General features: G+C 40.5%; 5 protein-coding genes across 15 annotated transcripts; all 5 read right to left on the bottom strand.

Annotated features, from left to right (window-relative positions):
- Window positions 1-846: 846 nt before the first annotated feature.
- Window positions 847-2,391, bottom strand: LOC135339500 (uncharacterized). Its single transcript, XM_064535628.1, has 6 exons — window positions 2,116-2,391; window positions 1,992-2,075; window positions 1,826-1,919; window positions 1,271-1,410; window positions 1,134-1,211; window positions 847-910 (listed from the first exon to the last, which is right to left on the bottom strand). The coding sequence occupies exons 1-6, from the start codon at window positions 2,345-2,347 to the stop codon at window positions 873-875; spliced, it is 666 nt and encodes a 221-aa protein (XP_064391698.1). The 5' UTR covers window positions 2,348-2,391; the 3' UTR covers window positions 847-872.
- An 89-nt stretch (window positions 2,392-2,480) lies between these two features.
- Window positions 2,481-6,443, bottom strand: LOC135339488 (uncharacterized). Of its 2 annotated transcripts, XM_064535607.1 has the most exons (15): window positions 6,288-6,443; window positions 6,133-6,225; window positions 5,913-6,003; window positions 5,550-5,725; window positions 5,426-5,509; window positions 5,265-5,355; window positions 4,841-5,028; window positions 4,717-4,794; window positions 4,293-4,380; window positions 3,943-4,235; window positions 3,818-3,892; window positions 3,608-3,677; window positions 3,372-3,559; window positions 3,084-3,153; window positions 2,481-3,027 (listed from the first exon to the last, which is right to left on the bottom strand). In XM_064535607.1, exons 1-15 carry the CDS (start codon window positions 6,385-6,387, stop codon window positions 2,733-2,735), a joined length of 1,980 nt encoding a protein of 659 aa, XP_064391677.1. In that variant the 5' UTR covers window positions 6,388-6,443; the 3' UTR covers window positions 2,481-2,732. The 2 variants fall into 2 exon arrangements, with proteins under 2 accessions (XP_064391677.1, XP_064391678.1); XM_064535608.1 differs by lacking the exons at window positions 3,372-3,559; window positions 3,608-3,677.
- A 73-nt stretch (window positions 6,444-6,516) lies between these two features.
- Window positions 6,517-14,078, bottom strand: LOC135339482 (uncharacterized). Of its 6 annotated transcripts, XM_064535591.1 has the most exons (28): window positions 13,835-14,077; window positions 13,436-13,516; window positions 13,284-13,374; window positions 12,694-12,872; window positions 12,556-12,633; window positions 12,390-12,462; window positions 12,148-12,335; window positions 12,022-12,105; window positions 11,866-11,956; window positions 11,318-11,463; window positions 11,180-11,260; window positions 11,008-11,080; window positions 10,764-10,951; window positions 10,350-10,430; window positions 10,170-10,260; window positions 9,809-10,116; window positions 9,685-9,759; window positions 9,483-9,552; window positions 9,247-9,434; window positions 9,116-9,196; window positions 8,646-8,736; window positions 8,355-8,542; window positions 8,228-8,308; window positions 7,693-7,780; window positions 7,349-7,638; window positions 7,223-7,297; window positions 7,061-7,130; window positions 6,517-7,004 (listed from the first exon to the last, which is right to left on the bottom strand). In XM_064535591.1, exons 1-28 carry the CDS (start codon window positions 13,932-13,934, stop codon window positions 6,710-6,712), a joined length of 3,525 nt encoding a protein of 1,174 aa, XP_064391661.1. In that variant the 5' UTR covers window positions 13,935-14,077; the 3' UTR covers window positions 6,517-6,709. The 6 variants fall into 6 exon arrangements, 4 of the variants coding, with proteins under 4 accessions (XP_064391661.1, XP_064391660.1, XP_064391662.1 ...); XM_064535590.1 differs by having other exon boundaries at window positions 12,022-12,335; XM_064535592.1 differs by having other exon boundaries at window positions 12,022-12,335; window positions 13,436-13,540; window positions 13,819-14,000.
- An 80-nt stretch (window positions 14,079-14,158) lies between these two features.
- On the bottom strand, window positions 14,159-21,023 carry LOC135339486 (uncharacterized). 4 transcript variants are annotated; one of them, XM_064535602.1, is made up of 19 exons: window positions 20,919-21,023; window positions 20,553-20,852; window positions 20,394-20,484; window positions 19,835-19,974; window positions 19,699-19,776; window positions 19,527-19,599; window positions 19,283-19,470; window positions 19,156-19,233; window positions 16,605-16,692; window positions 16,420-16,550; window positions 16,294-16,377; window positions 16,142-16,232; window positions 15,699-15,877; window positions 15,564-15,638; window positions 15,382-15,475; window positions 15,048-15,334; window positions 14,910-14,984; window positions 14,700-14,769; window positions 14,159-14,643 (listed from the first exon to the last, which is right to left on the bottom strand). In XM_064535602.1, the coding sequence occupies exons 2-19, from the start codon at window positions 20,770-20,772 to the stop codon at window positions 14,349-14,351; spliced, it is 2,337 nt and encodes a 778-aa protein (XP_064391672.1). In that variant the 5' UTR covers window positions 20,773-20,852; window positions 20,919-21,023; the 3' UTR covers window positions 14,159-14,348. The 4 variants fall into 4 exon arrangements, with proteins under 4 accessions (XP_064391672.1, XP_064391671.1, XP_064391670.1 ...); XM_064535601.1 differs by having other exon boundaries at window positions 16,294-16,550; window positions 20,553-20,633; window positions 20,676-20,852; XM_064535600.1 differs by having other exon boundaries at window positions 16,294-16,550.
- Window positions 21,024-21,033: 10 nt separating this feature from the next.
- LOC135339489 (uncharacterized) lies at window positions 21,034-24,524 on the bottom strand. 2 transcript variants are annotated; one of them, XM_064535610.1, is made up of 15 exons: window positions 24,399-24,524; window positions 24,247-24,336; window positions 24,042-24,132; window positions 23,801-23,985; window positions 23,677-23,760; window positions 23,510-23,600; window positions 23,094-23,281; window positions 22,970-23,047; window positions 22,784-22,871; window positions 22,434-22,726; window positions 22,308-22,382; window positions 22,106-22,175; window positions 21,870-22,057; window positions 21,578-21,647; window positions 21,034-21,521 (listed from the first exon to the last, which is right to left on the bottom strand). In XM_064535610.1, exons 1-15 carry the CDS (start codon window positions 24,496-24,498, stop codon window positions 21,227-21,229), a joined length of 1,986 nt encoding a protein of 661 aa, XP_064391680.1. In that variant the 5' UTR covers window positions 24,499-24,524; the 3' UTR covers window positions 21,034-21,226. The 2 variants fall into 2 exon arrangements, with proteins under 2 accessions (XP_064391680.1, XP_064391681.1); XM_064535611.1 differs by lacking the exons at window positions 23,510-23,600; window positions 23,677-23,760; window positions 23,801-23,985.
- Window positions 24,525-24,533: the final 9 nt, after the last annotated feature.

Genomic DNA, 24,533 nt, shown 5'->3' with positions numbered 1-24,533 from the left:
AGGACATTTCTCCAGGAAAGCTGCCAATACCTTTCTCCAGTGTACACTAGTGACAATACCAATAGCTCTGAGCCCTAAAGATCAATACCAATAACAATATAATCGATATGCATTATATACCGTATTTACTTGATTAAACGCCCTCCTTGATTAAACGCCCATCTCGTTTAAACGCCCAGGGTAAAAGCTCTGTAAATGCCCATGTATGGGCGTGGCACTGTGGGTGGAGCTGAATTAGCACGTAGAACCATGCAGTTGCAAGCATGGCAGCATAGAATATAGATACTTTTTATGATGGCAGAGAGAGAGATACCAGCACAGAGGGAGAAACACCACTCCTATGACTTAAGATATAAGCTGAGAGCTGTGGCAGCAGCCAAAAAGAGCATAAACAACAACTGCTGTGCAAGAGTTTGGAGTAGATTCAACAATAAACGCCCGTTTCGAATAAGTGCCCATCTCGTTTAAACGCCCCCTCTACAGACTTCGATATGAAATAAACGTCCGGGCGTTTAATCAAGTAAATACAGTAGTTACCCAAGCAACAAACTCTGCACACACGTGTGTACTTCTGAGTACATACCTGTCATTGGAGCAAACACCACATCTTTTGGCCACCAACTTGGGCAATTGTCACTTGTGTAGAAATTTTTGCCCCAACCTACAAGAAACTCTAAGAAATTTCGGACTGCAGTTAAATAGAATCATACCTTTAGAGTTTGCAATACGTATCATTACGCTCTGAAGAATGTTTCCAGAATATTCCTCAGCATCAGAGCTTGGAAGAACTATCTTTGAGCCTGGCATCATCCTGGCTCTCTTTGTACCAACTGCATTCTTCAGAGCAGGGACTTCTGGCTGGTCAGTTTCAACTATCGAAGCAGAGTTTTGCTGATCAACTGGATGTGATCTGTGAGCAATGATGCAACACACATTAATATCTGTAACCTGATGGGCATTACTTACATTGTGTACTGGTCAGGACATTTCTCAAAGAAAGCTGCCAAAATCTTTCTCTGGCTTACAGCAGTGATATAATCTTTGGGCCCCCAAAAAACAACAAAATGACATAATTATACATAACAATTATAAACTAGCAACACATTTTGAAACTATCTGGCTATAAAATATACCTATATGAGAAAATGCCACATCTTTTGGCCACCAACTTGGAGAATTATCCCTTGTAAAGAAGTTTCTGTGACTCTGACCTACGTACAAGATTGTCAATAAATTTCGTTCTGTAGCCAAACAAACAGACATATGGCACCTTTAGGGTTCACAATACGGGAAATGATGCCACGAAGAATACTTCCAGAATATTCCTCAGTATTAGAGCTTGGAAGAACTATCTTTGAGTCTGCCATCATCCTGGCTCTCTTTGTACCAACTTGATAAACTGGAGGTGAACTGTGAGCAACACATTATCATACTGTATTAATATGCCTGGCAGCAAGGTGTACAGTAGTGTGTTTGTGTGTGTATAGACTACTGCAGCTGCTCAATGATAAATGAAGGGCAAGTAAGAGCTTTTATAGGCTTCTAGTCACGTTTTCTACATTGCAATTAGTGATTTACAAAATAATGCTTCATTCGAGTTATGGCTAATTTTGCATATGTTGAAGCCTCGTTCTATTCTACTTAGGAGTTAGCTCTGCACTAGAATGGTAGCTGCAAGTGTGAGGAAAGAGCTGCATTAATTATGGACTTTGAACCTTTGGCACACTTCTTATAAGGTTTTCCCACTCTCTTGTACTATTTCTGCATGCAAATCAAAAGTGTTATCATGTGTACTGAGGTTGCAGTGCTTTCCTTAAAAACTTACATTGTGTACTGCTCCGGACATTTCTCCAAGAAAGCTGCCAATACCTTTCTCCGGTGTACTGTAGTGATACCATTCGTGGCGGCAGCCTTGGACCCTAAAAACACACACAATGACATGTAACCTAGCAATGAATTTTGCACAGTCATATCTACTGTGTGCTATATACCTTTCAAACAGCAAAACACCACATCTTTTGGCCACCAACTTGGACGATTATCACTCGTATAGGCGTTCCTGCGGCCACTCTGACCTAAAAGAAACTCATAACTTGTAGCTAAATAGAATCATACCTTTAGGCCTGGAAATAATTGAAACTGTGTTAAGAAGAATGTTTCCAGTATATTGCTCAGCATCAGAGCTTGGAAGAACTATCTTTGAGCCTGACATCCAGGCTCTCTTTGTACCAACTGCAGGGTTTTCTGGTTGGTCAGTTTCAACTGTCGAGGCAGAGCTAGTTTTGCTGATCAACAACTGGAGGTGATCTGTGAGCAATGATGCAACACTCTTCAAACTGATGGGCATTACTTATGGTGGAATCACTTGTGTGGATTTGGTACTAATCGTTATAGGGAAAAGCTTAGAACAGGCAACAACAAATCTCACTTGATAGCCATGCATGGCAGTTATTGCTCTCATTCTAACTAATTATATGTCATTTGCAATTCATGGATGTCAAATGTTCTGGCAGCATGATCATGAATAGAGGGAGTAGATCTACATACAAGAATGAGAGTGAGAGAAGCTAAGCAATGCTGGAGAATACAACAAACTATTTTAGATAAAGAAATGTGATATAAATTAGAAAACTTAATCCACCGTGGATGAATGACCAGGAAGGTAACCAAAATGTGATCTTTGATTTTACAAAGTAAATGGACAGTTAGGTATGAGGGACTAAACACTGGTACTAGTGATGGAGTCGTGATCGTTTCACAATAGAACCTATGAACTTCCTTTCTTCTCTGAGACGTTTGACTTCTTTCGTCAGCTCCTCAACTTTCCTCTCAGCCTCAAGCCTTCTTTTCCTAGAATCCAGAAGGTGCTGCTCTAGAGTATTCACCAGGTCTTCGGGGTCACTTGTTATGCTAGCATCAGATTCAGCATCAGATTCATTTGCATTCGTTTGTACATCAGCGATGGTGTCATCTGGTTGGTCAGTTTCAACTATCGAGACAGAGTTTTGTTGATCAACTGGAGGTGATCTGTGAGCAATGATGCAACACACATTAGTATCTGTAAACTGATGGGCATTACTTACATTGTGTACTGGTCAGGACATTTCTCCAGGAAAGCTGAAAGTGCTTTTGTCCTGTCCTTAGCTTCCATATCTGTACAAGAAAAACTATTAGATTTGTACCTGAGGCACTTCTATAGAACTTAGGGTCTCTATTTCTGATCAGTGTTGAACTAAAACAATGGTTTTCCTTTGACATTTACACACATCATATAATTATGCTATGAATGCCCAGAGCCACCAGACGGTTCTCTCCCTCCAACGCTACTAATGAGAACAGGCTGGATTTCGAGACTAGTACGTAGTTCATACCTCTAGGGTTCACACTATGTGAAATTGTGTCACGAAGAAAGTTTCCAGAATATTCCTCAGCATCAGAGCTTGGAAGAACTATCTTTGAGCTTGGCATCATCCTGGCTCTCTTTGTACCAACTGCAGGGTCTTCTGGTTGGTCAGTTTCAACTATCGAGGCAGAGTTTTGCTGATCAACTCGAGGTGATCTGTGAGCAACACACATTAATATCTGTAACCTGATGGGCATTACTTACATTGTGTACTGCTCAGGGCATTTCTCCAGGAAAGCTGTCAGTACTTTTGTCCTGTCCTTAGCTTCCATATCTGTACAAGAAAAACTATTAGATTTGTACCCGAGGCACTTCTATAGAACTTAGGTTCTCTATTTCTGATCAGTGTAAAATATTTGAACTAAAACAATGTTTTCCATTGAAGTTTATGCATAATTATGTATTGCTATGAACCTTCCGCCCTAATGAATGGTACATCAGTCGGCCACCAGCTGGGACAATTAGCACTGGAGTATATGAATTGTCGCCCTGCAAAAATATTCATGTTCGTGGTTTATAAGACAATACAAACGACTTACGTTGGGGATTTAAAATATTTTGAAGTAGCGAAATGAGAGCAGGTTGATAATAGTCATTTGCACACAAGCTGGGTAGGATAAGCTTTGGGTTTACATGTTGTGCAGCAGTGTTGATTGTGGCGGCTCCAACTGATTGGGTACGATAAGCTCCAGTAGGTGGTGTTTGGTTCATTCCTACAGGCTCTTCTTGATCACTTTCAGAGAAACTTTCAGAGGAACTTTGTGGGCTGACTTCTCTTACTGGTTTCTTAACACGAACGAGTCGGGAAGAGGGTAGCCACGCCGCAGGTGATCTGTGAGGAAATCCATGGGTACAATGAAATACGTACATCAATTTACATAAAACTTACATTGTGTACTGCTCAGGACATTTCTCCAGGAAAGCTGCCAATACCTTTCTCCGATGTACAGTAGTGACAATACCAGTAGTTTTGTGCCCTAAAGATCAATAACAAGAGCAACATAATCGATATGCATAATATAGTTACCAAGCAACAAACTCTATTGTTAGACCAAGGATGTATAAAAGAAGAGGGGGCATGCAATTCCTAATATGAGCAGAGTTCAAACGTGGGCGGATGAATGTGTGCATTTGCATGAAATGCTAAAAATATTCATTTCATTTTCATTTCTATTTTTAGCACTTCATGCAAATGCACACATTCCTCCGCCCACGTTTGAACTCTGCTAGCTACATGTACTGATAGTGGAGTTGCATGCCCTCTCTTCTTTTATACGCCCTTGGTTAGACTGTGTGTACTTGTCACTATATACCGGTCATAGGAGTAAACGCCACATCTTTTGGCCACCAATTTGGACGATTATCACTTGTGTAGAAGTTTCTGCCCCAACCTACAAGAAACTCAGAATTTCGGATTGTAGCTAAATAGAATCCCACCTTCAGAGCTTGCAATACGTGATATTAAGCTCTGAAGAATGTTTCCAGAATATTCATAAACATTAGAGCTTGGAAAAACTATCTTTGAGCCTGGCATCATCCTGGCTCTCTTTGTACCAACTGCAGGGTATTCCGGTTGGTCAGTTTCAACTGTCGAGGCAGAGTTTTGCTGATCAACTGGAGGTGATCTGTGAGCAATGACACAACACAACACAATACACCACGTATTATGCTTCGGTGTGCCAATCAGCAGTGAAATATACGGTAGACTATAGGGTTGTGGTTAAGTATAGACTGACTATACTATTACATGCAGTCTCTTAAGATTCGTGTTTCCTGTTACTTAGCATGCAAAATATATAATACCTAGCTTTCATGTGCAGTTAGCTTTCCATCAACCTTTCATTATTTGCATAAAACTTACATTGTGTACTGCTCCGGACATTTCTCCAAGAAAGCTGCCAATACTTTTCTCTGGTGTACTGTAGTGATACCATTCATGGTAGCCTTGGACCCTAAAAACACACAATGACATGTAACCTAGCAATGAATTTTGCACAGTCATATCTACTGTGTGCTATATACCTTTCAAACAGGAAAACACCACATCTTTTGGCCACCAACTTGGACGATTATCACTCGTATAGGCGTTCCTGCCGCCACTCTGACCTACAAGAAACTCATAACTTGTAGCTAAATAGAATCATACCTTTACGCTTGGCAATACTTGAAACTGTGTTCAGAAGAACGTTTCCAGTATATTGCTCAGCATCAGAGCTTGGAAGAATTATCTTTGAGCCTGGCATCCAGGCTCTCTTTGTACCAACTGCTGGTTGGTCAGTTCTAATGGTCGAGGCAGAGTTTCGCTGATCAACTGGAGGTGATCTGTGAGCAATGATGCAACACACATTAATATCTGTAACCTGATCAACCATGCCCAAAATGCATGCCAGTGACCAAGTGCTCTACACACACACACACACACACACAGGTACCCTAACCTGAAGACAGTGCGAGAGCTAATCTACAAGAGAGGGTACGGGAAAGTGGACAAAAGACGGGCATTACTTACATTGTGTACTGGTCCGGACAATTCTCCAAGAAAGCTGCCAAAATCTTTCTTCGGTGTACAGCAGTGACACCATTTGTGACAGCCTTGGGCACTACAGAAAGCAACAAAACGAATATTGCACGTAGATCTATCGTAAAAGATCTACTGGTAGCACTGTGCTCCGACTATATTAAAATACGTACCCATAGATAATCTATGATCTAATTATACCTAATTATACCTAACACAGAAGAAAACAGCACATCTTTTGGCCACCAACTCGGACAATTCTCAATCTTGTAGATTTCTTTGCCGCTGCTTCTACCCTTCACACCTGCAGGTAGTCAAGAGAATTTTTAGCTCTGTAGCGAGAAGGGGATGGAATCAGAAGCTTACGGGTAGGGTTCACAATATGTGAAATTATGCTACGAAGAGCTGTTGCAGTATAATCATCAACATTAGAGCTTGGAAGAACTATTTTTGAACCTGGCATCATCTTTGTCTGCCGTGTGGATTTGGTACTAATCGTTACAGGGAAAAGCTTAGAACAGGCAACAACAAATCTCACTTGATAGCCATGCATGGCAGTTATTGCTCTGTATTACTAATTATATGTCATTTGCAATTTATCGATGTCAAATGTACATACAAGAATGAGAGTGAGCGAAGCTAAGCAATGCTGGAGAATACAACAAACTATTTTAGCTAGAAATGTGAACAACAACTTAGTGGATGAATGACCAGGAAGGTGACCAAAATGTGATCTTTGATTTTACAAAATTAATGGACAGTTAGGTATGAGGGACTAAACACTAGTGCTAGTGATGGAGTCGTGATCGTTTCACAATAGAACCTATGAACTTCCTTTCTTCTCTGAGACGTTTGACTTCTTTCGTCAGCTCCTCAACTTTCCTCTCAGCCTCGAGCCTTCTTTTCCTAGAATCCAGAAGGTGTTGCTCTAGACTATTCACCAGATCTTCGGGGTCACTTGTTATGCTAGCATCAGATTCAGCATCAGATTCACTTGCATTCATTTGTACATCAACGATGGTGTCTTCTGGTTGGTCAGTTTCAACTATCGAGGCAGAGTTTTGCTGATCAACTGCAGGTGATCTGTGAGCAATGATGCAACACACATTAATATCTTTAAACTGATAGGCATTACTTACATTGTGTACTGCTCAGGGCATTTCTCCAGAAAAGCTGTCAGTACTTTTGTCCTGTCCTTAGCTTCCATATCTGTACAAGACTATTTCTGATCAGTGTAAAATATTTGAACTAAAACAATGTTTTCCTTTGACATTTACGCATAATTATGTATTGCTATGAACCTTCCGTCCTAATGAATGGTACATCAGTCGGCCACCAGCTGGGACAATTAGCACTGGAGTATATGAAGTGTCGCCCTGCAAAAAATCTTCATGTTAGTGGTTTATAAGACAATATAAACGACTTACGTTGGGGATTTAAAATCTTTCGAATTAGCGAAATGAGACTAGGTTGAGAGTAGTCATTTGCACAAGAGCTGGGTAGGATAAGCTTTGGGCTTGCATGCTGTGCAGCAATGCTGATTGTGGCTCCAACTGATTGAGTACGATAAGCTCCAGTAGGTGGTGTTTGGTTCATTCCTACAGGCTCTTCTTGATCACTTTCAGAGAAACTTTGTGGGCTGACGACTTCTCTTACTGGTTGCTTATCACCAACGAGTGGGGAAGAGGTGGTATTGAGTATCCAAGCCCCGGGTGATCTGTAAGGAAATCCATGGGTATAATGAAATACGTACATCAATTTATAAACTTACATTGTGTACTGCTCAGGGCATTTCTCCAAGAAAGCTGCCAATACCTTTCTTTGGTGTACAGCAGTGACAATACCAGTACTTTTGCGCCCTAAATATCCATAACAGCAACACAATCGATATGCCTTAATGTTACTATTATAGACGGGTAGTAATTTTAGCGTTTTCAGTCTGTTTTTAGGGTACTAATTTTGCCGGATTTGTAGAAAATTCATTACCACAATAATATAAAAAATGTACAAGTATGAGTTTTAAGGTTAAATGGAAAGTTTGGAGTCAGATACAGATGAAGAAAGGGCTAGCTTGCTTAGCATACTCTCAAAAGTACATTACATAATATAAAAGTACATTAAAAAAAGAAAAAAATTTTTTTTTTAATCTCATAATTTTTTTAATTGCGTTTTATTATTAGCGTGTAGTTAATTTAGCGTTAATTACAAAATCGCTAAAATTAGTACCCGTATAGTAACAATACGGTAGTTATCATGCAAGCCACAAACTCTGCACAAATCTGTGTACTTGTCACTATAAATTATACCTGTCATAGAAGCAAACGCCACATCTTTTGGCCACCAACTTGGACGATTACCACTTGTGTAGACATTTCTGCCCGTCCAACCTACAAGAAATTCAGAATTTCGGACTGTAGCTAAATAGAATCCCACCTTTAGAGTTTGCAATACATGACATTAAGCTCTGAAGAATGTTTCCAGAATATTCATAAACATCAGAGCTTGGAAGAACTATCTTTGAGCTTGGCATTATCCTGGGTCTCTTTGTACCAACTGCAGGGTATTCCGGTTGGTCAGTTTCAACTGTCGAGGAAGAGTTTTGTTGATCAACTGGAGGTGATCTGTGAGCACAAAATCTGTTACTTAGCATGCAAATATATAATACCTAGCTTTCATGTGCAGCTAGCTTTCCTTCGACCTTGCATCAATTTGCATAAAACTTACATTGTGTACTGCTCAGGACATTTCTCCAAGAAAGCTGCCAATACCTTTCTCAGGGGTGCAGTAGTGATGCCATTGGCGATAGCCTTGGGCCCTAAAAACACACACACAATGACAAGCATCATCAGTGGAGTAGACATTTTTGAGTAGTGTGAGGGGCCAGTAAATATGGGACACACTGCATGTGGTGCATTCTAGTAGCATCTGATATGGAAAATATATTTTTTCAACAACTTTACTCAAGAGTTATTCTTATTTCGGATAGGTTCGCCCATTCTCTAGACTTGTAAAACACATATAGATGATAATTTTGGAGAAAGGAGTATACATTTTGCCCATGTTTTTACTTTTAGAACATCAAAGTTGGGAGGACCCCCTTTTCTTAATTACTCCACTGATTATGATTAGCCTAGCAACGAACTTTAATTGTGCACAATCACTTTTACTGGCTGTGCATGTTCTTTAGATCATACCTGTTGGAGCAGTAAACGCCACATCTTTTGGCCACCAACTTGGTCGATTGTCACTCGCGTAGATATTTCTGCTAACCCAACCTATAAAAAAGTTCGTCCTTTAGCTCAACAACAATCATATACACATGTACCTTTAGGGTTCAGAATACGCGAAATGATGCCACGAAGAATGATTCCAGAATATTCCTCAACATTAGAGCTTGGAAGAACTATCTTTGAGCCTGGCATCATCCTGGCTCTCTTTGTACCAACTGCAGGGTCTTCTGGTTGGTCAGTTTCAGCTGTTGAGGCAGAGTTTTGCTCATCAACTGGAGGTGATCTGTGAGCAACACACATTAATATCTGTAAACTGATGGGCATTACTTACATTGTGTACTGGTCAGGACATTTCTCCAGGAAAGCTGTCAGTACTTTTCTCCTGATTTCAGATTTCATATCTGTAAAAGAGAAATGTACCTGAGGCAGTTCTATATAGATCCTATATATACCCAGGGTCTCTATTTCTGATCAGTATAAAACGTTTGTACTCATTAGTAATCATACAAATAATTATACTGAATGCTATGAACCTTCTGCATTAATGAATGGTACATCAGTCGGCCACCAGCTGGGACAATTAGCACAGAAGTACGTGAATTTTCTTCCTGCAAAAACATTCATGTCAGTGGATATAGGACAACACAAACGACTTACCTTGCAGCTGCAGGGGATTCAAAATCTTTTGAATTAGCAAAATGAGAGCAGGTTGAGAGTAGTCATTTGCACAAGAGCTGGGTAGGATAAGCTTTGGGCTTGCATGTTGTGCAGCAGTGCTGATTGTGGCTCCAACTGATTGGGTACGATTAGCTCCAGTAGGTGGTGTTTGGTTCATTCCTACAGGCTCTTCTTGATCACTTTCAGAGGAACTTTCAGAGGAACTTTGTGGGCTGACTTCTCTTACTGGTTGCTTATCACCAACGTGTGGGGAAGAGGTGGGATTGAGTAGCTGTTTCCTAGGTGATCTGTGAGGAAATCCATAGGTATAATGAAATACATCAATTTGCATAAAACTTACATTGTGTACTGCTCCGGACATTTCTCCAAGAAAGCTGCCAATACCTTTTTCTGGTGTTCAGCAGTGATACCATTCATGGTAGCCTTGGGCCCTAAAAACACACACAATGACCGCATTGTAATCAGCTTAGTAATGAATTTTACACATATCTACTGTTAGGCTGTGCACTTCTGACCATACCTGACAGAATACAAAAAGCCACATCTTTTGGCCACCAACTGGGACAATTTTCACTACTGTAGAAGTCTCTGACCATCAAACCTACAAGAAACTCAAAGAAATTTCTATGTACATGCCATTAGTCTCGAATTCTAGCCGGTTCTCATTAGTTCTCACTCTGGGCGTTCTGTTCTGTCAGCCAGGAATGTGTTAACCACGTGGATAATAACCACAATTTAATGCGCACTAAAAAGAACTAGCTGTGTTATTCTTGAAAGCTATCTTACATTCTTGTGGATAAGGCTCCAATGTATATACTCTACCAACATTCCGTCCGACGACAGAAAAGTATGCCCAGAGCCACCAGACGGTTCTCTCCCTCCCACGCTACTAATGAGAACCGGCTGGATTTCGAGACTAGTACGTAGTTCATACCTTTAGGGTTCACAATATGTGAAATTGTGTCACGAAGAATTTTTCCAGAATATTCCTCAACATTAGAGCTTGGAAGAACTATCTTTGAGCCTGGCATTATCCTGGCTCTCTTTGTACCAACTGCAGGGTCTTCTGGTTGGTCAGTTTCATCTTCCGAAGCAGAGTTTTGCTGATCAACTCGAGGTGATCTGTGAGCAATGATGTAACACACATTAATATCTGTAACCTGATGGGCATTACTTACATAGTGTACTGCTCAGAGCATTTCTCCAAGAAAGCTGCCACAACCTTTCTCTGGTTTACAGCACTGATATAATCTTTGGGCCCCCAAAAAACAACAAAATGACATAATTATACATAACAATTATAAACTAGCAACACATTTTGAAACTATCTGCCATGACTATAAAATATACCTGAAGGAACAAACGCCACATCTTTTGGCCACCAACTTGGATGATTATCACTCGTGTAGAAGCCGCCCTTCCCCTTCCGACCTACAAGATTGTCAATACATTTCGTTCTGTAGTATAAACATCATATTACACATGTACCTTTAGGGTTCGCAATATGGGAAACGGTTCTACGAAGATAGAGTCCACAGTATTTGTCAGCATTAGAGCTTGGAAGAACTATCTTTGAGCTCTTTGTACGAACACCTTTTAGTATAGCAGAGTTTTGCTGACCAACTGGAGGTGATCTGTGAGCAATGATGCAACACACATTAATAATTATGCCTGGCAGCAAGGTGTACAGTAGTGTGTTTGTGTGTGTATAGACTACTGCAGCTGCTCAATGATAAATGAAGGGCAAGTAAGAGCTTTTATAGGCTTCTAGTTACGACATGAATTTACAAAATAATGCTTCATTCTCGAGTTATGGCTAATTTTGAATATGTTGAACTTCTTAAGACTCGTGCTATTCCACTTAATAGTTAGACAAGAGTGAGGAAAGATGTTTATGAGAATGCAGCCATTAATTATGGACTTTGAACTTTTGGCACACTTCTTATAAGGTTTCTCTTGCACCATTTCTGCATACATATAATTATATCAAAGTTTTAGCATATGCACTGAGGTTGCTGTGCTTGCATAAAACTTACATTGTGTACTGCTCAGGGCATTTCTCCAGGAAAGCTGCCAATATCTTTCTCTGGTGTACAGCAGTGATACTATTTGTGGCACCCGTGGGTCCTAAAAACACGCACAATGACATGTAACCTAGCAACGAATTTTGCACAGTCGTATCTACTGTATACCTTTCAAACAGGAAAACACCACATCTTTTGGCCACCAACTTGGACGATTATAAGACGCATAGGCGTTCCTGCCGCCACTCTGACCTACAAGAAACTCACACAGCTTGTAGCTAAATAGAATCATACCTTTAGGGTTCCCAATATGCGAAATTATTGTCTGAAGAATGTTTCCAGAGTATTCCTCAACATCAGAGCTTGGAAGAACTATCTTTGAGCCTGGCATCATCCTGGCTCTCTTTGTACCAACTGCAGGGTCTTCTGGTTGGTCAGTTTCATCTTCCGAAGCAGAGTTTTGCTGATCAACTCGAGGTGATCTGTGAGCAATGATGTAACACACATTAATATCTGAAAGAGCGATCCACACTTACATTGTGTACTGCTGAGGACATTTCTCAAAGAAAGTTGCCAAAATCTTTCTCTGGTTTACAGCAGTGATACTATCTTTGGGCCCCCAAAAAACAACGAAATGACATAATTATACATAACAATTATAGACTAGCAACACATTTTGAAACTATCTGGCTATAAATATACCTAAATTAGAAAATGCCACATCTTTTGGCCACCAACTTGGAGAATTGTCCCTTGTAAAGAAGTTTCTGTTACTCTGACCTACAAGATTGTCAATAAATTTTGTTCTATACATAGCTAAACAATCATATACACACGTACCTTTAGGGTTCACAATACGGGAAATGGTGCCACGAAGAATACCTCCAGAATATTCCTCAGCATTAGAGCTTGGAAGAACTATCTTTGAGCCTGGCATCATCCTGGCTCTCTTTGTACCAGTGAGTGGGTGTTTTAGTAGATCAGCCGAGGCAGAGTTTTGCTGATCAACTGGACGTGATCTGTGAGCGATGATGCTGTAATAATTATGCCTGGCAGCAAGGTGTACAGTAGTGTGTTTGTGTGTGTATAGACTACTGTAGCTGCTCAATGATAAATGAAGGGCAAGTAAGAGCTTTTATAGGCTTCTAGTCACGTTTTCTACATTGCAATTAGTGGATTTACAAAATAATGCTTCATTCTCTTGAGTTATGGCTAATTTTGCATATGTTGAAGCCTCGTTCTATTCTACTTAGGAGTTAGCTCTGCACTAGAACGGTAGCTGCAAGAGTGAGGAAAGAGCTGCATTAATTATGGACTTTGAACCTTTGGCACACTTCTTAAGGTTTTCCCACTCTCTTGCACCATTTCAAAATGCAAATCAAAAGTTTTATCATGTGTACTAAGGTTGCGGTGCTTTCATAAAAACTTACATTGTGTACTGCTCAGGACATTTCTCCAAGAAAGCTGCCAATACCTTTCTCCGGTGTACTGTAGTGATACCATTCGTGACAGCTATGGGCCCTAAAAACACACACAATGACATGTAACCTAGCAATGAATTTTACACATCTACTGTAAATACCTTTCAAACAGCAAAACACCACATCTTTTGGCCACCAACTTGGACGATTATAAGTCGCATAGGCGTTCCTGCCATGCACACCTACAAGAAACTCATAACTTGTAGCTAAGGCCACTCCAAGTGATATTCTGGTTTCTGGTCCACCGCCCGCATCAGATTTTATTCTTGGATTTCTATCTCATTATTGGATTTCTATCTCATTATTTCTACTACGCATGCGCAGGATGGTCCATGCGGTACAAAATAGTGTGATAATGATATTCATTTGCAAAATAATGAGATTCATAAGGTGAAATTGATAATGACATAATGAGAAAAGCCGCCCGCCCGCATGCAATTAGAAAAACTTCAGGACCAGAAACCAGAGTATCACTTGGAGTGGCCTAAATAGAATCATACCTTTAGGCTTGGAAATAATTCTTATTGTGTTAAGAAGAATGTTTCCAGTATATTGCTCAGCATCAGAGCTTGGAAGAACTATCTTTGAGCCTGACATCATCCTGGCTCTCTTGTACCAACTACAGGGTCTTCTGGTCGGTCAGTTTCAACTGTCTAGGCAGAGTTTTGCTGATCAACTGGAGGTGATCTGTGAGCCTTTGTCTGCCGTGTGGATTTGGTACTAATCGTTATAGGGAAAAGCTTAGAACAGGCAACAACAAATCTCACTTGATAGCCATGCATGGCAGTTATTGCTAATTCTAATTACATGTCATTTGCAATTCATGGATGTCAAATGTTCTGGCAGCATGATCATGAATAGAGGGAGTAGATCTACATACAAGAATGAGAGTGAGCAATGCTGGAGAATACAACAAACTATTTTAGATAAAGAAATGTGATATAAATTCCAAAATGTGATCTTTGATTTTATAAAATAAATGGACAGTTAGGTATGAGGGACTAAACACTAGTGCTAGTGATGGAGTCGTGATCGTTTCACAATAGAACCTATATACTTCCTTTCTTCTCTGAGACGTTTGACTTCTTCCGTCAGCTCTTCAACTTTCCTCTCAGCCTCGAGCCTTCTTTTCCTAGAATCTAGAAGGTGCTGCTCTAGACTATTCACCAGATCTTCAGGGTCACTTGGTATGCTAGCATCAAATTCAGCATCAGATTCATTCACATTCATTTGTACATCAACGATGGTGTCTTCTGGTTGGTCAGTTTCAACTATCGAGGCAGAGTTTTGCTGATCAACTGGAGGTGATCTGTGAGCAATGATGCAACACACATTAATATCTGTAAACTGATGGGCATTACTTACATTGTGTACTGGTCAGGGCATTTCTTTAGAAAAGCTGTCAGTACTTTTGTCCTGTCCTTAGCTTCCATATCTGTACAAGAAAAACTATTAGATTTGTACCCGAGGCACTTCTATAGAACTTAGGGTCTCTATTTCTGATCAGTGTAAAATATTTGAACTAAAACAATGTTTTCCTTTGACGTTTACGCATAATTATGCATTGCTATGAACCTTCCGCCCTAATGAATGGTACATCAGTCGGCCACCAGCTGGGACAATTAGCACTGGAGTATATGAAGTGTCGCCCTGCAAAAAATATTCATGTTAGTATATAGTTGTTATAATTATAAGACAACACAAACGACTTACTTTTGGGATTTAAGATGTTTCGAATTAGCGAAATGAGACTAGGTTGAGAGTAGTCATTTGCACAAGAGCTGGGTAGGATAAGCTTTGGGCTTGCATGTTGTGCAGCAGTGCTGATTGTGGCTCCAACTGATCGGGTACGATAAGCTCCAGTAGGTGGTGTTTGGTTCATTCCTACAGGCTCTTCTTGATCACTTTCAGAGGAACTTCGTGGGCTGACTTCTCTTACTGGTTGCTTATCACCAACATGTGGGGAAGAGGTGGGACTGAGTAGCTGTGCCCCGGGTGATCTGTGAAGAAATCCACAGGTATAATGAAATACATCAATTTGACTTACATTGTGTACTGCTCAGGACATTTCTCCAAGAAAGATGCTAAAATCATTCTCATGTTTCCAACAGTGATATTATTTGCGATAGCTTTGCTCCCCCCTAAAACACACAATGAAACGATTTTGATTAGCCTATAGACAAGAATTTTGCAAACATCTGCTGTTAGGCTGTGCACTTCTGACCATACCTGTTGGAGCAGTAAACGCCACATCTTTTGGCCACCAACTTGGACAGTTATCACTCGTGTAGAAGTTTCTTTTACCTACAAGAAATTCAAATAAACGTCGTCCTGCAGCTAAACTACAATGATACACACATGCACCTTTAGGGTTCACAATACGGGAAATTATGGTACGGAGATCTATTCCAGAATATTCCTCAGCATTAGAGCTTGGAAGAACTATCTTTGAGTCTGCCATTATCCTGGTTTTCTTTGTACCAGTGAGTGGGTGTTTTAGTAGATCAGCCGAGGCAGAGTTTTGCTGATCAACTGGACGTGATCTGTGAGTGATGATACAACATATTATAATATCTGTATTAATTATGTCTGGAAGCAAGGTGTACAGTAGTGTGTTTGTAAGCTCTGCAATAGAACGGTAGCTGCAACAGTGAGGAAAGAGCTGCAGCCATTAATTATGGACTTTGAACTTTTGGCACACTTCTTAAGGTTTTCCCACTCTCTTGCACCATTTCTTCATTCAAAATGCAAATCAAAAGTTTTAGCGTGTGCACCGAGGAGTTTGCTGTGCTTTCATAAAAACTTACATTGTGTACTGCTCCGGACATTTCTCCAAGAAAGCTGCCAATACCTTTCTCCGGTGTACTGTAGTGATACCATTTGTGGCAGCCTTGGGCCCTAAAAACACGCACAATGACATGTAACCTAGCAGCGAATTTTGCACATATCTACTGTATACCTTTCAAACAGCAAAACACCACATCTTTTGGCCACCAACTTGGACGATTATCACTCGTATAGGCATTCCTGCCGCCACTCTGACCTACAAGAAACTCACACAGCTTGTAGCTAAATAGAATCATACCTTTAGGCTTCGCAATACGTGAAACTGTGCTCTGAAGAATGTTTCCAATATATTCTTCAACATCAGAGCTTGGAAGAACTATCTTTGAGCCTGGCATCATCCTGGCTCTCTTTGTATCAACTGGAGGTGATCTGTGAGCAATGATGCAACACACATTAATATCTGAAAGAGCGATTCACACTTACATTGTGTACTGCTCAGGACATTTCTCCAGGAAAGCTGCCAATACCTTTCTCCAGTGTACACTAGTGACAATACCAATAGATCTGAGCCCTAAAGATCAATACCAATAACAATAATCGATATGCATTATGTACCGTATTTACTTGATTAAACGCCCTCCTTGATTAAACCCCGACCACAGTGTGTACACAAATTCCATATAAGGAAGGGTAACGCTCTATGCTTTTACTGTTGTCTTGTTGCAAAGATTCTGATCTCGTTTAAACACCCAGGGTAAAAGCTCTGTAAACGCCCATGTATGGGCGTGGCACTGTAGGTGGAGCTGAATTAGCACGTGGAACCATGCAGTTGCAAGCATGGCAGCATAGAATATAGTATACTTTTTATGATGGCAGAGAGAGAGAGAGAGATAGCAGCACAGAGGGAGAAACACCACTCCTATGACTTAAGATATAAGCTGAGAGCTGTGGCAGCAGCCAAAAAGAGCATAAACAACTGCTGCTGTGCAAGAGTTTGGAGTAGACTCAACAATAAACGCCCGTTTCGAATAAGCGCCCATCTCGTTTAAACGCATATGATACTCAAGTTAAGGCTGTTGAAAGATGTTAATTCAACTACACTCCGTTTAATTCAATAGTTCGGCGATTCTTTCGGCTGCCATAACTTGAAGTTTGTGGATCCAATGTCAAAAATTTTTGGATTTTCTGAAAGCTTAGAAAAAAATAGGTCAAATGGTGTCATCAAAAATCATATTTGAGAGATAAAGTATTTGCCAATTTGGCGATACCATGAATTGCCCATGGTCCGAGGCCGAAAAACGACAAATTAGGGTCCTGAAATTTTGAATTGCAACACATCATTTGAAAGGTCTCTTTCTAAGCTTTCAGAAAATCCTGAAATTTTTGACATTGGATCAATGATACTCAAGTTAAGGCTGTTGAAAGATGTTCAACTACACTCCGTTCAATCAAGGGCGTATACAGAGAAGAGGGCATGCAACTCACTATGTACCCTACGTACTCATCCGACTTCGTATCAGAGACCGGATATGCTAAAAATAGAATCCAGTATACGGATGTGAACAAGTGGGCGGTGTTGTTTACGGAGTTATAATTATGGGCGTGTACATCAGAGCTGCCTTTGCTAGCTAGCTAGCTAGCTAACAGTGCAGTATTATTTTGGAGAAGTGTCATGACCAGTCCTAGTCCAGCCAGGTCCAAGACAACCCCTTCGAGAGGGAAGTTAAGTGGTGCTGGGCGTATTGTTAAGAAGACTCAGGAAGACAGGTTTATTGTACCTAGGTTTCATCTTCTTGGAGTTGCAACTGTTGGATGGCTTGCCTTTGCCTTTGACACTGCTAGTACGAGCCATACTGCTGCTGAGAACTAGTTTTACTATACTGCAATCGAGCTAGCTAGCATAGATATAAAAAAACTTTGATTTACCTTGTGCGGTCAAAGGTTACACGTGGGCGTTTTTGTAGGCAGTTCTAAAAATAGCTCAATACGAAGTCGGATGATTCTGAGAATAGGGCGAGTTGCATGCCCTCTTCTCTGTATACGCCCTTGGTTCAATTCAATAGTTCGGCGATTCTTTCGGCTGCCATAACTTGAAGTCTGTGGATCCAATGTCAAAAATTTTCGGATTTTCTGAAAGCTTAGAAAAAAATAGGTCAAATGGTGTCATCAAAAATCATATTTGAGAGATAAAGTATTTGCCAATTTGGCGATAACCATGAATAATAATAGCCCATGGTCCAAGGCCGAAAAATGACAAATTAGGGTCCTGAAAAAATTTTGAATTGCAACACATCATTTGAAAGGTCTCTTTCTAAGCTTTCAGAAAATCCTGAAATTTTTGACATTGGATCAATATCCCCTCTACAGACTTCGATATGAAATAAACGCCCGGGCGTTTAATCAAATAAATACGGTAGTTATGCCTCGGTGCGCATGCGCAAGCGAGGTATACGGTAGTGTGTTTGTGTGTCTATCTGTGTGTGTGTCTGTGTGTGTGTGTGTGTAGACTGCTACAGCTGCACAAGGATCAATGAAGTGCAAGTAAGAGTTTCTATAGGCTTCTAGTCATGTTTTCTTGGATTTTAATTCGTGGATTTGCAAAATAAAGCTTCGTTCTCGAGTTATGCCTAGTTTTGCTTACTTGGAATGCCATTGCAGCCTTTTCAGAAGAGTCCGTAGCAAAACTTGTTCACCGAATGTTGCTACTGTACTTAGTAGCTAACTCTACATAACAACGATAGCTATTGGTAGCTGCAAGAGTGAGAAGAGAGCTGAAAGGCTCTGCTAATGCAGCCATTAATTTTAGACTTGAACTTTTGGCATCGATCGTTTTTAACAACAATCATGGTCGATCATTACCCAATCTCTGAGTTTTTGCATGCAGCAAAATTAAATTGTTTATCATGTGCATAAAAGCTATTAGTAGCTTTATGTTATGTAGCTTTGGCATCTCCACCGAGGCATCAGCACCCGCGGTGCTTTCATTACCCAAGCAACAAACTCTGCACACACGTGTGTACTTCTAAGTATATACCTGTCATAGGAGCAAACACCATATCTTTTGGCCACCAACTTGGGCAATTGTCACTTGTGTAGAAGTTTTTGCCCCAACCTACAAGAAACTCTAAGAAATTTCGGACTGCAGCTAAATAGAATCATACCTTTAGAGTTTGCAATACGTATCATTGCGGTCTGAAGAATGTTTCCAGAATATTCCTCAGCATCAGAGCTTGGAAGAACTATCTTTGAGCCTGGCATCATCTTGGCTCTCTTTGTACCAACTGCAGGGACTTCTGGCTGGTCAGTTTCAACTATCGAAGCAGAGTTTTGCTGATCAACTGGAGGTGATCTGTGAGCAATGATGCAACACACATTAATATCTGTAACCTGATGGGCATTACTTACACTGTGTACTGCTCAGGACATTTCTCAAAGAAAGTTGCCAAAATCTTTCTCTGGTTTGCAGCAGTGATACCATCTTTGGGCCCCCAAAAAACAACAAAATGACATAATTATACATAACAATTATAAACTAGCAACACATTTTGAAACTATCTGCCATGGCTATAAAATATACCTATATGAGAAAATGCCACATCTTTTGGCCACCAACTTGGAGAATTGTCCCTTGTAAAGAAGTTTCTGCTACTCTGACCTACGTACAAGATTGTCAATAAATTTCGTTCTGTAGCCAAACAATCATACACATGTACCTTTAGGGTTCACAATATGGGAAATGATGCCACGAAGAATACTTCCAGAATATTCCTCAACATTAGAGCTTGGAAGAACTATCTTTGAGTCTGCCGTTATCCTGGCTCTCTTTGTACCAACTTGATAAACTGGAGGTGAACTGTGAGCAACACATAATTATAATTATTATACTGTATTAATATGCCTGGCAGCAAGGTGTACAGTAGTGTGTTTGTGTGTGTATAGACTACTGCAGCTGCTCAATGATAAATGAAGGCAACTAAGAGCTTTTATAGGCTTCTAGTCACGTTTTCTACATTGCAATTAGTGGATTTACAAAATAATGCTTCATTCTCTTGAGTTATGCATATGTTGAAGCCTCGTTCTATTCTACTTAGGAGTTAGCTCTGCACTAGAACGGTAGCTGCAAGAGTGAGGAAGAACTGCAGCCATTAATTATGGACTTTGAACTTTTGGCACACTTTTTAAGGTTTTCCCACTCTCTTGTACTATTTCTGCATGCAAATCAAAAGTGTTATGATGTGCACTGAGGTTGCAGTGCTTTCCTTAAAAACTTACATTGTGTACTGCTCCGGACATTTCTCCAAGAAAGCTGCCAATACCTTTCTCCGGTGTACTGTAGTGATACCATTCGTGGCAGCCGTGGACCCTAAAAACACGCACAATGACATGTAACCTAGCAATGAATTTTGCACATATCTATTGTGTGCTATATACCTTTCAAACAGCAAAACACCACATCTTTTGGCCACCAACTTGGACGATTATCACTCGTATAGGCGTTCCTGCCACTCAGACCTACAAGAAACTCACACAGCTTGTAGCTAAATAGAATCATACCTTTAGGCTTGGCAATACTTGAAACTGTGTTCAGAAGAATGTTTCCATTATATTGCTCAGCATCAGAGCTTGGAAGAACTATCTTTGAGCCTGACATCCAGGCTCTCTTTGTACCAACTGCAGGGTTTTCTGGTTGGTCAGTTTCAACTGTCGAGGCAGAGTTTTGCTGATCAACAACTGTGAGCAATGATGCAACACTCTTCAAACTGATGGGAATTACTTATGGTGGAATCAGAAGCTTACTTGTAGGGTTCAAAATACGTGACACGATGCTACCAAGAGCTGTTGCATGCAGTATAATCTCAGAGCTTGGAAGAACTATTTTTTTGGGTACTAATCGTTATAGTTAATTAAAAGCTTTGAACAGGCAACAACAAGTCTCACTTGACATGGCAGTAATATTATATACAGAACACAACAAGATAAAGAAATGTGATATAAATTAGAAAACTTAATCCACTGTGGATGAATGACCAGGAAGGTGACCAAAATGTGATCTTTGATTTTACAAAATTAATGGACAGTTAGGTATGAGGGACTAAACACTAGTGCTAGTGATGGAGTCGTGATCGTTTCACAATAGAACCTATATACTTCCTTTCTTCTCTGAGACGTTTGACTTCTTCCGTCAGCTCCTCAACTTTCCTCTCAGCCTCAAGCCTTCTTTTCCTAGAATCTAAAAGGTGCTGCTCTAGACTATTCACCAGGTCTTCGGGGTCACTTGGTATGCTAGCATCAGATTCAGCATCAGATTCATTTGCATTCATTTGTACATCAACGATGGTGTCATCTGGTTGGTCAGTTTCAACTGTCGAGACAGAGTTTTGCTGATCAACAGGAGGTGATCTGTGAGCAATGATGCAACACACATTAATATCTGTAACCTGATGGGCATTACTTACATTGTGTACTGCTCAGGACATTTCTCCAGGATAGCTGTCAGTACTTTTGTCCTGTCCTTAGCTTCCATATCTGTACAAGAAAAACTCCTAGATTTGTACCTGAGGCACTTCTATAGAACTTAGGGTCTCTATTTCTGATCAGTGTTGAACTAAAACAATGTTTTCCTTTGACATTTACATGCACACATCATATAATTATATGTATACTGAATGCTATCACCAGACGGTTCTCTCCCTCCCACGCTCTACAATGAGAACCGGCTGGATTTCGAGACTAGTACGTAGTTTACACCTTTAGGGTTCGCAATATGTGAAATTGTGTCACGAAGAATGTTTCCAGTATATTCCTCAACATCAGAGCTTGGAAGAACTATCTTTGAGCCTGACATCCTCCTGGCTCTCTTTGTACCAACTGCAGGGTCTTCTGGTTGGTCAGTTTCAACTATCGAGGCAGAGTTTTGCTGATCAACAGGAGGTGATCTGTGAGCAACACACATTAATATCTGTAACCTGATGGGCATTACTTACATTGTGTACTGGTCAGGACATTTCTCCAGGAAAGCTGTCAGTACTTTTGTCCTGTCCTTAGCTTCCATATCTGTACAAGAAAAACTATTAGATTTGTACCTGAGGCACTTCTTTAGAACTTAGGTTCTGATCAGTGTAAAATATTTGAACTAAAACAATGTTTTCCTTTGACGTTTACGCATAATTATGCATTGCTATGAACCTTCCGCCCTAATGAATGGTACATCAGTCGGCCACCAGCTGGGACAATTAGCACTGGAGTATATGAATTGTCGCCCTGCAAAAAATATTCATGTTAGTGGTTGATAAGACAATACAAACGACTTACGTTGGGGATTTAAAATATTTTGAAGTAGCGAAATGAGAGCAGGTTGATAATAGTCATTTGCACACAAGCTGGGTAGGATAAGCTTTGGGTTTGCATGTTGTGCAGCAGTGCTGATTGTGGCGGCTCCAACTGATCGGGTACGATAAGCTCCAGTAGGTGGTGTTTGGTTCATTCCTACAGGCTCTTCTTGATCACTTTCAGAGAAACTTTCAGAGGAACTTTGTGGGCTGACTTCTCTTACTGGTCGCTTAACACGAACGCGTCGGGAAGAGGGTAGCCGCGCCCCGGGTGATCTGCGAGGAAATCCATGGGTATAATGAAATACGTACATCAATTTACATAAAACTTACATTGTGTACTGCTCAGGACATTTCTCCAGGAAAGCTGCCAATACCTTTCTCCGGTGTGCAGTAGTGACAATACCAGTAGCTGTGTTCCCTAAAGATCAATAACAAGAGCAACATAATCAATATACATTATATAGTTACCAAGCAACAAACTCTATTGTTAGACTGTGTGTACTTGTCATTGTATACCTGTCATAGGAGCAAACGCCACATCTTTTGGCCACCAATATGGACGATTATCACTTGTGTAGAAGTTTCTTCCCCAACCTACAAGAAACTCAGAATTTCGGACTGTAGCTAAATAGAATCCCACCTTTAGAGTTTGCAATACGTGGCATTAATCTCTGAAGAATGTTTCCAGTATATTTCTCAACATCAGAGCTTGGAAAAACTATCTTTGAGCCTGGCATCGTCCTGGCTCTCTTTGTACCAACTGCAGGGTATTCCGGTTGGTCAGTTTCAACTGTCGAGGCAGAGTTTTGCTGATCAACTGGAGGTGATCTGTGAGTAATGACACAACACAACACAATACACCACGTATTATGCTTCGGTGTGCCAATCAGCAGTGAAATATACGGTAGACTATAGGGTTGTGGTTAAGTATAGACTGACTATACTATTACATGCAGTCTCTTAAGATTCGTGTTTCCTGTTACTTAGCATGCAAAATATATAATAACTAGCTTTCATGTGCAGTTAGCTTTCCATCAACCTTTCTATAAAACTTACATTGTGTACTGCTCCGGACATTTCTCCAAGAAAGCTGCCAATACCTTTCTCTGGTGTACTATAGTGATACCATTCGTGACAGCCGTGGGCCCTAAAAACACACACAATGACATGTAACCTAGCAACGATTTTTGCACAGTCATATCTACTGCATGTGTGCTATATACCTTTCAAACAGGAAAACACCACATCCTTTGGCCACCAACTTGGACGATTATCATTCGTATAGGCGTTCCTGTCGCCACTCTGACCTACAAGAAACTCATAACTTGTAGCTAAATAGAATCATACCTTTAGGCTTGGCAATACTTGAAACTGTGTTCAGAAGAACGTTTCCAGTATATTGCTCAGCATCAGAGCTTGGAAGAATTATCTTTGAGCCTGGCATCCAGGCTTTCTTTGTACCAACTGCAGGGTCTTCTGGTTGGTCAGTTTCAACTATCGAGGCAGAGTTTTGCTGATCAACTGGAGGTGATCTGTGAGCAATGATGCAACACACATTAATATCTGTAAACTGATGGGCATTACTTACATTGTGTACTGCTCTGGACATTTCTCCAAGAAAGCTGCCAAAATCTTTCTTCGGTGTACAGCAGTGATACCATTTGTGACAGCCTTGGGCACTACAGAAAACAACAAAACGAATATTGCACATAGATCTATCGTGAAAGATCTACTGGTAGCACTGTGCTCCGACTATAATACGTACCCATAGATAATCTATGATCTAATTATACCTAACACAGAAGAAAACAGCACATCTTTTGGCCACCAACTTGGGCAATTCTCAATCTTGTAGATTTCTTTGCTGCTTCCACCCTTCACACCTGCAGGTAGTCAAGAGAATTTTTAGCTCTGTAGCGAGAAGGGGATGGACTCAGAAGCTTACTTGTAGGGTTCACAATATGTGAAATTGTGCTACGAAGAGCTGTTGCAGTATAATCATCAACATTAGAGCTTGGAAGAACTATTTTTGAACCTGGCATCATCTTTGTCTGCCGTGTGGATTTGGTACTAATCGTTA

This window comes from Halichondria panicea, chromosome 8, assembly GCF_963675165.1.
Source record: "Halichondria panicea chromosome 8, odHalPani1.1, whole genome shotgun sequence".
In the NCBI taxonomy this organism is placed as follows: Eukaryota; Metazoa; Porifera; class Demospongiae; order Suberitida; family Halichondriidae; genus Halichondria; species Halichondria panicea.
The sequence above is the reverse complement of the archived record's forward strand: the minus strand, read 5'-3'. Positions and strand labels throughout refer to the sequence as shown.